At 39.8% G+C, this 12,279-nt stretch overlaps 1 protein-coding gene across 1 annotated transcript in view; it reads left to right on the top strand.

The window, feature by feature from the left end:
• Positions 1–11,512, top strand: part of KLHL6 (kelch like family member 6) — a 33,077-nt gene extending 21,565 nt beyond the window's left edge. The window contains exons 5-8 of the mRNA XM_089509567.1: positions 1,685–1,922; positions 3,107–3,309; positions 8,014–8,227; positions 10,815–11,512. Of these exons, the coding sequence (XP_089365693.1) occupies positions 1,685–1,922; positions 3,107–3,309; positions 8,014–8,227; positions 10,815–11,116 (957 nt within the window). The 3' untranslated portion in view covers positions 11,117–11,512. The remainder of the gene's footprint in view (positions 1–1,684; positions 1,923–3,106; positions 3,310–8,013; positions 8,228–10,814) is intronic.
• The last annotated feature ends 767 nt before the right edge of the window (positions 11,513–12,279 follow it).

Raw genomic sequence — 12,279 nt, 5'->3', positions numbered from 1 at the left:
GAAGTGCTCTGGACCCACCCCCAGTAATTTGTACAAAAGCTGCTTCAAGGACCAGGAAAATTTACAGAAGAGTACTCAGCCTGCTTTTGAGCAACAAAGAGCATGACAACTGACTGTTTTAGTGTACAATTAGGCTGGAAACAGATGAGTTTAAAACGGTGTTTCTCAATCTTCCCTTCAGATTTCTAGATTTTAACTCACATAATTTCTGCCCATTACCCACACTAACTGATACTTCTGAGAGTTGAAGTCTCCAAACATCAAGAGCAGCAGTGGGCTGCATATGGATCCCTGTTTTCCCCCTTTAATAAAGGATTCTTTGCTCCCAAATCCTTCTAGGGGTTGGGAGGACAATTTGGTCATTTTTTGCCTCCATTTCAGGCCCAGCAGAGGCCTTTTTTCTAACAGGAATTGAACTGAAAATGGACTTCTGTCATTTCCTATTGTACAAAAGCATCTTGTGGACTTAAAATGGCCCAGGGGGCTTAAAACATGGTGAAATTGCCCCATGCCTGCTACAAATTTTGATATTTTTGTGGGAGTGCAATGGGTATGGCCCTTTGCATTCTCTTGGAGGGCTAATGCACTATCCTGATCCCTAACAAGTCACCCACTCCTGATGTAGTAGAGAGATCTTGTAGCATCTTTGAGACAAACTAAAAGAAAGAAGCTGGCAGCATGAGCTTTCGTGGACTAAAGTCTACATCCCCTAATGCATCTGAGGAAGTAGACTTTAGTTTATGAAAGCTCATGCTGTCAACTTCTTTCTTTCAGTTAGTCTCAAAGCTGCTACAAGATCTCTCTATATACTGATTCTACAAACTAAAACAGCTATATCTTTGAATTCTACTCCTTTGACGCCTGATCTAGAATGATCAAAACTTGAAAAGCCCTGGTGTAGATAATCAATGTCACCCAAGAGACTATCTGGAGCTAAATGGCCAGCTGCCTCTTTGACCATTTCCCCCCCAAATAGAAAGTTAATGAGCAGCCTGTTCATACCCTCCAACTGACCCAGTTCGGCAGAATTAATCTCAATTAATCCTTTCCCACAGTTCAGTTGCTTTTAACATGTCTCTGTTTCTGTCTCCTCCTGCCACTTTCCACCTTTGTCCTCAGCTTGCTTTAGTTGCTGCAAACAGTTCAAAGTGGAAAAGCTGGCCAACTCAATTAATTCACAGGGGAGAGAGGAGGGGGAGTAATCTTGTCCTTCCTAAAGACATAAATTCTACAGTTTCTTTGCTTAAAATAGTAGCCATGAATGTTCTTATTCATTAATAACATTTGCCCTCTTGTTGCCAAGCCACAAGTGTCCCGGTTTTCATCTGTGAAATGCTGGAGGGTATGCAGTCTGATATCTGGCATAATCCCTAGGGGCGAAGATGAGTTTGTTTAAGCGTGACTATACAAACATATCCTTCAAGGTATCAAACAACTATATTTTCCTTTTTAGTCTGTTTTTTCCCTTGAGCTTTACAAAGCTGAGTGTGATAGTTTTATGATACATTCACATTTTGAATGCATTCTTTTGAGAAACTATAACTGAAGTCTGAATGTGTGCAGGCACTCTTAAAGTGTACAGAATTTCTTGAAGGTTTAAGGGAGTAATTTACTGGAAGGGAAGATGGACTTTTAAAAGAATGTCAGAACTTGCAGACCTGTTTAAACTCTTGCTTTCCTTTAGATAATTTCAGAAAGAACAAAGCCCAGGATGCATGAATTCCAGTCAGAGGTCTTTATGATCATAGGTGGCTGCACAAAGGATGAAAGATTTGTATCAGAAGTAACTTGCCTTGATCCTCTAAGGCGTAGTCGTCTGGAAGTAGCAAAACTGCCAAACACAGAACAAGAAATAGAGAGCGAAAATAAAAAATGGGTGGAATTTGCTTGTGTTACATTAAAAAATGAAGTCTACATATCAGGTAAGGAACACAACAATGTTCATAGGAAAGAATTAAGAAGGAATTGCAGTATACTTTATGGCAGGTGTGGAAAATTTCCAGGAGTCAAGAGGTGGTGCCATTCTCTCTCCAGGATACTGGAAGAAGGGTCAGTTCTGGTTTTGAAAAGAAAAGATCTAAATCAAAATTCATATGTAAAATTAGCACAATACCTGAAAATGGTCATGAACATCCAGTAGTATCCCCTTGAGCAGGAATGGAAAAATGTGGACTGTGGACTGTATGAGTCCCACTGAATAACATGCATTTCTAAGGGGCCTTTTATATCCTTCCTTCCCCACCTCAAGCCCTCATACTCCCCATAAAAAGAAATCATCACAAATGGGTAGATTTCCATTCACTTAAGTAGCCCCTCTCCTCAAAGTGGGGAAACTTCAAAACATGCAAATGAAAAGTAAAACCTTTGATTTCAGTTTTAAATTATTTTCTGGCAGTGCCACCATATGTGGGCATTTCCACACCCTTTGCAGTTGCCAGCTTCTGTTCTAGATGTTCTGGAGAGGTGATTAGTCAATTTCTTGGTCACCATTTTGGGAGAATGGGCTTCTTAGCATCTTTTGATTTGTATCAGTGCTAGAGGTATAGCTATTGTGGGGAGGGCAAAATATGGACATTGCCCTCCCAAATAAGAATTCTGCCTCACTAATGAAATTTTCCTTCAGTTCCCATATTTCTAGCATTTCATTAATTAAAACCTCATTTGAACATTTTGAAATAACAACTTAGGCATTCAAAGAAAAAGTACAATTCCCAAGACAATGTGAACACAACAAATATAATATTCTGGGTGTGAACTATTTTTCATGTCTCACTTTCTGCAATGCTAGAAATTTGAGAAATGATAGGTAATATTCATTTGGTGGGTCAGAATTTTTAGATGAGGTGGCAATGTCCTCATTTTGCCCCCCTTTCTCATAGCTACACCCCTGAGTACTTTTTCAGATTAACATTTTGCCCTGCTTGCCTTGCAACCCTGAGGGTTAACTGCAAGGAACAGTAGTTGAGAGAATCCTTAGGATTGTAGTGAGGGTTCATGGGCTAGACAGACATAAATTTTGGAGGATGTATACTTTTAATATTTTTGGTCTGGATGTGCAAGATCCTAGGAAACTTTCTCGAAGTTTGGTATATTCCATTTATTGTAGGAGGAAAAGAGACACAGCATGAAGTTTGGAAATATAATTCATCCATCAACAAATGGATCCAGATTGAATATTTGAATGTTGGAAGATGGAGACACAAAATGGCCGTCTTGGGTGGCAAAGTATATGTGCTTGGTGGTTTTGATGGTATACAGCGAATCAGCAGTGTGGAGACTTATGATTCTTTTCACAACTGTTGGTCAGAGGTAAAGTTCAGATGTACTTTCAGTAGTAGTGAAACAAGAAAAAAACCTAAAGTAAAGATATTATACTATCAGGTGTTAACCGATAGGCAAATAATGTTTTCAAATGACATCAGAATTCATACCCTCCAACTACCCTGATTTGAAAAGGAAATTCTCTGTCATCCCACTTTTTGCTGCTTTTAAAATGTCCCAGTTTCTCTCTTCTTCTACTTTCATTCTTTATCATTGGCATATTTCAGTTGCTACAGACTGAGTTCACAGTGCAAAAATAGTTTGCACTCAGTGAGATGATAGGAGACAGAATCTTGCCCTTCTTAGTAGACTCGGGCAAAAGCAAACTGTTGCAGGCTCTACTAGCATATGTATTCTTCCTCATTGAACTCCATAGGGTTTGCTTATGGTAGAATGTGTGTTGAATTGCATTGTAAAAAGCAATGTTAATTTCACATAATTAGATCCATAATACTTCAGGGTGTGTGTGAAGAAGATAGATCTGGCTATAGTGGTTGATTTGGTGATTTGTGGAAGATTTGCTAGGTTTTCTTAACTCCCAAATGCAACAACAAAATAACCATGTCCTGAATTGTAGGCCTGTTACAGACTGCCAAAATAAAGCTGCTTTGGTTCTCTTTGGAGGTATGCTGTTTAAATGATGCATGCATCCTAAGAATCCGGAAGCTGCACCAAAGCTGCACTCCAGTGCTTAGGAATGGAGAGTGGCTTTGGCGCGACCTCCGGACTCTTAGGACCCATGCATCATTCAAATAGCATACCTCCAAAGAGACCCGAAGCAGCTTTATTCTGGCAGTCTGTAACAGGCCATACTGTTGAAATTAAGAAGCGTTGCATAGATGAGGAGGTAATAAGATTTTTGCACAGAAGCAAATTCAAAACAAATTCCAGGGTTCTGTATTCATTAATTGTGTGTCTTTTCCACTAAGTTCCAGTTTGCACTAGGGCCTAGTGAAAAGCAAAGTAAATCCTGCTGCATTCTTAAAGTTTCTCTATCCCTCTAATATTCTTCATAATTAAGTAGTCAACACAGATACAACATGGTTTGCTTAAATTATATTCAAGTTTTTTTTTGTTACTGATTGGCGTGTTTAAATTTGGTTTAGCTATTCTAACTGCACACAGATTGAATTATTCCATTTTGTCTGCAATGCGATATTTGTCAGGGATGATGGGAGTTGTTGCTCTTCACCTCTGGCTCGAACTCACCACCTTGTTACGCACCGGCGCTGACCAGTTTTGGCTAGTGGTTAAAGCTTTGCTCTAAAGCAGCAGAGTTACAGAGAATAGGCTGAAGACCCTGACAAACTCTCCAAGCCTTCTCACTCTTGCTTCCACAGAAGTCTTCCCACTTCTTCAGGATCCAGCTGGCTCTTGTATCTTCACCCAAGACACCAGACAACTCAGTAGTCTTATATAAGAGATCTACTTTATTCTACTATGTACAGCTCCAAAACTATCCAACACAACTCCTCACTACTATCAACTACTACCCACAAAATACATTGGGATTCATAGCCATTATTATAGTCATTGCAAAATACCACCCACTGTTGTCTGTTTCCACCCAGTGGGCGTGTACATCCACTCTCATTGGCTCTCTTGGTTCAACCCACAATTAATGATTTCATCATTTCACCTTGTCCACTTAACAATTCTCAGGTGTGTTCAATTATCCACTTTACATTTCTGTCCTTGGCATTTAGGACTTGTTAATTCCATTACCTTTTACACCTGTGTGGCTTCTAATTGCTTCTGCTGAGTCACCCTGACTCTCACATACATGTTTTATTTCATTCACTGTATATCCCATGTTGCATTTTCCTTAACAATATTATCATGGAAGACATTCAGACATTACATCTTAGTTGAGTTTATCTAGCATCCCTATGATTCCTTGAAATATATATTTTTATCAGAATAGAAAATTAAGGTGAAAATGGATCATAGTTTCTAAAAATCATATTATAAAAGTATTTCTTTCTTTTGTATATATATGCCTCTCTCTCTCTCTCTCTCTCTCTCTCTCTCTCTCTGTGTGTGTGTGTGTGTGTGTGTTTAGGGAGCCACATGTTATGGTCTACAACTCATATAAATCCACCTCAGTAAGGCCAGTGATAGTGGACTGTTCCCCAAAATATGGAGGGACAAAAAGTCACTCCCTGCCACTCAATGGAGATTTTCAGACAGGGGGAAAAAGCTGTGAATAAATGGTTTGTTGTTGGAGCACTCCTGGATCTTCACCAGATAAGTCCTGGATGAGTGCAATGTGTCTGAAAATCTTCAGTACGATTGCACGATTTTACTCCCAATTTTTTTTTCTCCATCTGAAAATCTCTTGTGTTCTATTGTACTTTCAATTCCAGGTACTGTTTATCATACTGTCAACTGAGCATTAAATCCCTGGACCAGGATTGCAGAAAGAACATAGTATCCTTAATAGTGCCTTGTCACCTCTGATGATTAATAGCCCATGGTACAAACTGGTGTGTGCGTCTTAATTAAAACTGAGAGAAATATAGATATTTGATGAAAAACTCACCTTTCATTTAAAACACCTCATTTTCTTCTCTACGGCCTGTTACAGACAGCCAAAATAAAGCTGCTTCGAGTCACTTTGGAGGTATGGTATTTCAATGATACATGCGTCCTAAGAATCCAAAGGCCGCACCAAAGCCACACTCCAGTCCTAAGGACTGGAGTGCAGCTTTGGTGAAGCTTCCAGACTGTTAGGACTCATGCATCATTGAAATACCATACCTCCAAAGTGACTTGAAGCAGCTTTATTTTGGCTGTCTGTAACAGGCCAATGAAAATGTTCTCTTTCCTCATCTTAAGAAATCTTCTCTAGGATTCTATTTTAGGTCTTTCCCCTTCACTTGTTTACATTCCCCTTTACTTTTGTGCTCTGCAGAGGAATTTATTCCCATGACATCAACCACTATTTGAATATTGACAAGATTCTGCTCTTTTTTTCTTGAACAATTGCTTCTATTTTTGTCAATTCACTCTTCATATTATGTCCACTAAACTGTGTGAATGATGCTTCTTCAACTATAAAAACTAAATGCTTGGAGGCCTATCCAGATTGGGACTCTGGTGAAACAAGTAGATTCTTTAACCCTTTGCCCTTGGTAGTGGACCTATTTCCAATCAGACTTCCTTAATTAATTGTGTGAATGTTGTCATATTTACGTTCACATTGCTGTCACATTATTGTCACATTGTTGCCTTTCAGTGATCTACTCTGCACCCACTCAAGCTTAATAATAGAGAGAGCATTTTCATAAACAGTGTGGCATAGGCGATTATGAGACGAGGAAAAATCGGGGAAGAAAAAGGTATACTCCTGGCAAAGTCATGTAATTGTGCTGAAGATTTTCAGGACTTAACCCAACAAACCATTCTCAGGACTTTTCCATGAATGATTTGTGATTTTTCCGGGAGTATGCCTTTGACTCTTGGCTTTTTCCCCAGCCTGATAATCTCATTAGTGAATTCTTGGTCTGGAATGAAGGGTAGTCCATCTTCAAATCTACTTCATCACTGCATGCTCTTGTACCATTAGCTAATTCTTGGCCTATCCTATCATAGTTATTAAGATAGATGATATCACCCAAGGTCCTATCACACTGCACAGTTCTATGGTATGTATTATGGCGAAGAACTAGAGCTGGTAATTATTGCTTGCATTTTGACGCCAATGCCGCCTCCTACCTAAAACCCGCCTAAATCTCAGCTCCCAGCTGTGCTCAACTGGCTGATTTGAAGAGCTGGGAGTTTCCCAGTTTGCAAATCAGCCTGTTGAGCATGGTTGGGAACCGGGGTTTAGGAGGGTTTTAGGCAGGAGACAGCATCGGTGGCTAAATGCGAGTGATAAGACCTGGCTGCATCCCATAAGAGGATTCAAACTGAGAAAGGTAAGCTGGGTTTTTTAGCTGTGCAAAAAAAATGTCTTGAGGGCATTTGCTTCTTAATATTGAAAACATTCTTCTCTTCTGATTTTACTGAGAGCTAAACGACACCCTGCTTTAATACCTATTGTAGTTTAGCATCAGTTTCTTTTTACCTTCAGCTAGTATGAGTGGCCTAATTCAGATCAGGACAGTTCTGTGCAAGTGCAGACACCTTATCTCCCCACAAGTTATTTTGGACAAACACACCATGTGGGCCATAAAATGAGGAGAATTCCCCTATGTGCCACTGAAAGCCTCTCACCACCATTTTCTAGCCCATGGAGAGGATTTGAAATAAAAACTGAACAGAAGGAGAGGTTTAAATCTTGTGCATTTTCCTGTAATGTTCCTGATCTGATTTGGGCTACATGGGCTTACTTGAAGTTTTAAAAGTGATCCTACATTGCATAGGATGCATTTAACATTACATATACATTAACCATAAGACCCTGGCCTGAGTTCTCATCATTTCTCTCAAATACTCAGTAATTGTAATCTTGCTGGTGAACCAATTCTCTATCTTAACCTTTTTACCTCCGTCTTAAATTCAGTTGAGTATCCCATTGCTTTCCTTTGTCTTCTGATTATTTCTTCCCAGCCTGCTCTCTGTGTACATTCATTCATAGTGACATAAACAGGGGGCTGTTACACAGACACATGTACATACACAGTGTAGGAAATAAAGATTAATCATGAGCTATGTTCCATGATTTTGTTTTGCTTGGAATTAATATAGGCAGCTTCTCTCACGATCAGTGTGAGCTCATTTGGGGCAGCCAGCTACAAGAGGAAACTCTATGTGATTGGAGGAGGACCCAATGGGAAACTGGCCACTGATAAAACACAGTGTTATGACCCAGCAATGAACAACTGGAGCTTAAAAGCCCCCATGCCTGTTGAAGCAAAATGTGTCAATGCTACAAGTTTTCATGACCATATCTACGTTGTCGGTAAGTAAAACATTCATTCTCCAGTACAAATATAATTTTTCTCTGCCTTGAACTGTAGCACTAGAATTTTCCTTGAAGGATCATAGAATCATAGAATCATAGAGTTGGAAGAGACCACAAGGGCCATCCAGTCCAACCCCCTGCCATGCAGGAAATCCAAATCAAAGCATCCCCAGCAGATGGCCATCTAGCCTCTGCTTAAAGACCTTAAATCATGAAGTGATTTAATAAAGAATTGCTTCTTGCACACCAGGGCTGAGGAACCTGTCACCCTTCCAGTGTTGATGCACTACTGCTCCCCTTGCCCCTATTATTAGGCAAACTCCATGGAGATTTTCAGACAGGGGAAAAAGCCGTGAGTATATGGTTTGTTGCTGGAGCATTCCTGGATCTTTATTGGATAAGGCCTGGATGAGCGTGATGTGTTTGAAAATCTTCAGCACGATTGTGCGATTATGTCGGGAGTATGCCTTTTATTCCCAGCTTTTTTTCCCAATCTGAAAATTTCTTATGTGGGAGCTGATGGGAACTGGAGTCTGGCAACCTCTGGAAGGCCCCAGGCTCCTTAGTGCCAGTCTATGAAATTAAATTGCATTTTGTGGTGAGGGACCATCACTGGGAATACAGTTTAAAAAAGGGTAACTTACACTTTCCAAGTGTGTGCACATGAGAGGAATTCTTATAACAGCAGTTGGCACACACTGGTGCTGGCAATATGCTACTGGCAGTCATCATAGGTGCTAGGTGGTGAATGGGCTCTCTTACAAATGGGTGAATATCAGGTTAGGGTTAACTGTGGAATATTCTAGCACAAAATGTATTGCCAACCATCAATGGGGACCTTTTTTAAATGGAATTGGTTAAATTGGTTAAATTGGGAGTGGGTGGGATGGGGCTATCACTGACTACTAATCATGATGGATATATGCTCTTCCCAGTACTTGAAACAGTGTGTGTCTGTACAGTATATCACTTGCTGGAGAGCATGATTGAGAGGAGCTCTTGCCTTTCTGTCCTTCTTGTGGGCTTCTTCCCAGAGGCAATTGGCTCCCCACTGAAGGAACAAGATGCTGTTCTAGATAGGCCTTTGGTCTGATTTGACATTGCCCTTCTTATGTTGTTATGATCTTATGATGCCTTTATGGATACATGTTATTATAGTGGTGTCCAAAATTTGGTAAGCTCATATTCACATACAAATGTAGATAATTTTGGATGAATTTTGAAATTCAAGACAGGAGAGCCATATTAAGTCAAGAGCTGTGAAATTCTTGACCATCACATTTTGTCAACACTTACTGACATGTTTTTAAAATAACGATAAAAATTATATGATGATGTACCTTTTTATAGTAACATGTTCTCCTGCAGAAGGAGATAGAGTGGTGTAGTGTTTTGTGTTACCCTAGGACTTCAGGAGACCAGGTTTCAAATCCTGGCTTAGCCATGAAAACCAATTGAGCAACCTTGGGCAAATTGCACTCTTTTCAGCATTAGAGGGAGGTAGTGGCAAACTACCTCTGCCAAGAAAAACCTACCATAGGGTCACCATAAGTTGAAGTCAGCTTGAAAGGCCTTAACAACAACAAGCTCTGCCAAAACGAGCCACAATTTAAAACAAAGGCAGATAACCCCTTTCAGCTTGAGTGTCCAAGTAAATTTTAGAGAAGTACTTAGGGACCACATTCCAATGGTGGGTGGGGCCAAAGGGGAAAAAAAGGATGGGACCAAAAATGCCAGCATATTTTAGCTTAAACCTCTTAGCCTAAGGAAAAAGTTTCGGCCTTTTAGTCGAGGAAAAACACTGTTGAAAAATGGGAAAGACAGAAAATGATGGTGCCATCAGAAGGGTGTTGTGACCATTTGAGGAAGTCCAGTGGTCTGAACTGGGATCCCAGGAGGGCCAGCTTGTAAGAGAGATTGATGGTCTTTGCATTCAGTTAGCCTTCCTGTACACTGTAAACTGAACACTGCATAAAGGCACCTTATCCATGATAGGAATTAACTCTTGAAACTCTTAACTAGGGACCTTTTCTGGGATCAATGTGGAAATCAGTGGGATAGAGAAAGGGAAAGCAAGTAAAAGGGCTATTGCGAGATGAATGAGAAATGGGGTTTTACAAAAATTTATGCAGCCATTCCCTCCTTTCACAAATTCAAGATATGAATAGGGATGGAGGTGGGGGAAGTAAAATAATTTTCCAGCTTCAGTCTGTAGTGGTTTTAGTACAAGTTGTTAACATAAACTTTAATGGCATTTTAATTTCAATTTAACTGTCAAAAAAAAATCTCTTTTCAATGCAGTTAGTAGTGGAATGTTTAGCTTGTTAATAATCATTTAAACACATTAACCCCTTTCTCCTAACTTCTCTGTACATTATCCATCGGCTATACTGGTCAAAGACCGAATAAATTTTATTACTATTACATTATCCATCAGTAATTTGCTTCAGACTAATGGACTCACCTTTCTTTGTGTTGTGGGTAGAGGAAATCTGATACTAACCTTTTGGACAAAGCCTAATTTGTTTGATTGAGAACCAACACATTATTGAGAGAAATCATTTGCTTTCTCTTACCATTCCAGGTGGGGCAATGAGGGCAATATACTCTTACAGCCCACTCACAGACACATGGTGCCTGATAACACAGTTAAATCATGAACGAGCAAGTTGTGGAATTGCCCCTTGCAACAACAAACTGTTTATCACTGGAGGTCGGGATGAGAAAAATGAAGTCATTGCCACAGTGTTATGTTGGAATGCTGAGACCCAGAAACTGACGGAGGAATGTGTCCTTCCCCGTGGAGTCTCCCATCATGGAAGCGTCACTCTCCGGAAATCCTACACATATATCCGCAAAATAGTGCCTGGAGCAGTCTCTGTCTAACTGTGGAGAAGACTCAGGATATGGGAAGAAGAGGAAGAGGAAGAAGTGATCACAAAATACCTCATTTTCCCCAAGGATATATATAGGCTAAATTGGGATGAAACCACCAAGCTGTCAGAGTCCTTGTGAGAAACCTTTTGTGTAATTGTTCAGTTTCCTGTGGAACTGCAAATGCCTTAAATTATGTTCATATCTGGACTATGCTATTTATTGATTGGAAGTATCAACTAGTGAGAAATTTATTCATTAGTTAGCTGTGAGTTGCAGTGTATGTGTGAGTGCGCTTGTGTGTGCATGTGAGTGCGCACACCACTTTGGATTTTTTTTAAAAAATTCTAGCTGCTTTAGAAGTTTCTTTTATTAATTCAAAGTATGGATAGATATGTTTTAATTAAATAAAGTTAATGTTTGTCATTTTGAAAGTCCTCTTTTCATTTTGCATCCACCTAAAAATTTAATAATTGTTTGATCACAATAGCAAATGAGATCAAACCTTAAATGGATACCTTCTCTTCTTTAGGGAAAAACAGATTATTAAAAGAAGGGAAAAGAGAAGACAGGAATCAATGGGGAAAGGCCAGAGGTTAAGAACAATGTGACAATACATTTGCTCTGGGTTTCACCCTAAACTAGATTTTCTCAAACAGGGTTCCCTAGAACCCTAGAGTTCCATGAAAGATTGCTAGGGGTTCTGCAAGACTGTGATTTTAATTTTTTTTTTTAAAAAAACACTTTTTGGAGCTATTAGATATAATAATTTTTATGCAGGGGTTCCCTGAGACCTGAGGGCTCCAGAGAAAGACTGCTCTAAACTTTAAGGAGATATTCAGGGTGCTGAAGCCAATCCTCAAAGCAGGTTCAGCACTTTAGATCCTTTCAAGCTCATACTGAAAACTGGATTCGCTGTCACTGAGCCACCAGCTACCATTGCTGAAAGGTAGGGCACATTGCATGCAAAAGGTCCTAGCACCAATCCTTGGCACATTCGAGATAGCTAGGAAAGACTTCTCTCTGAAATTCTGGAGATTTGTATCACTCAGTGTAGCAGACCATAGTAGATGGGCTAATTGTCTGACTTCATCTAAGGAAATTTTCTAAGCAACAACAGAGGCTAGTAACTAAGACGCGGGACAGACCGACCCAAAAGAGTGGCCTACCGGTGG

Source organism: Sceloporus occidentalis, unplaced genomic scaffold, assembly GCF_023333645.1.
Source record: "Sceloporus occidentalis isolate IW3139 unplaced genomic scaffold, rSceOcc1.0.p SCAF_2, whole genome shotgun sequence".
NCBI classification, from domain to species: Eukaryota; Metazoa; Chordata; class Lepidosauria; order Squamata; family Phrynosomatidae; genus Sceloporus; species Sceloporus occidentalis.
Note: the sequence above shows the minus strand (reverse complement) of the source record. Positions and strands in the feature narration are given on the sequence as shown.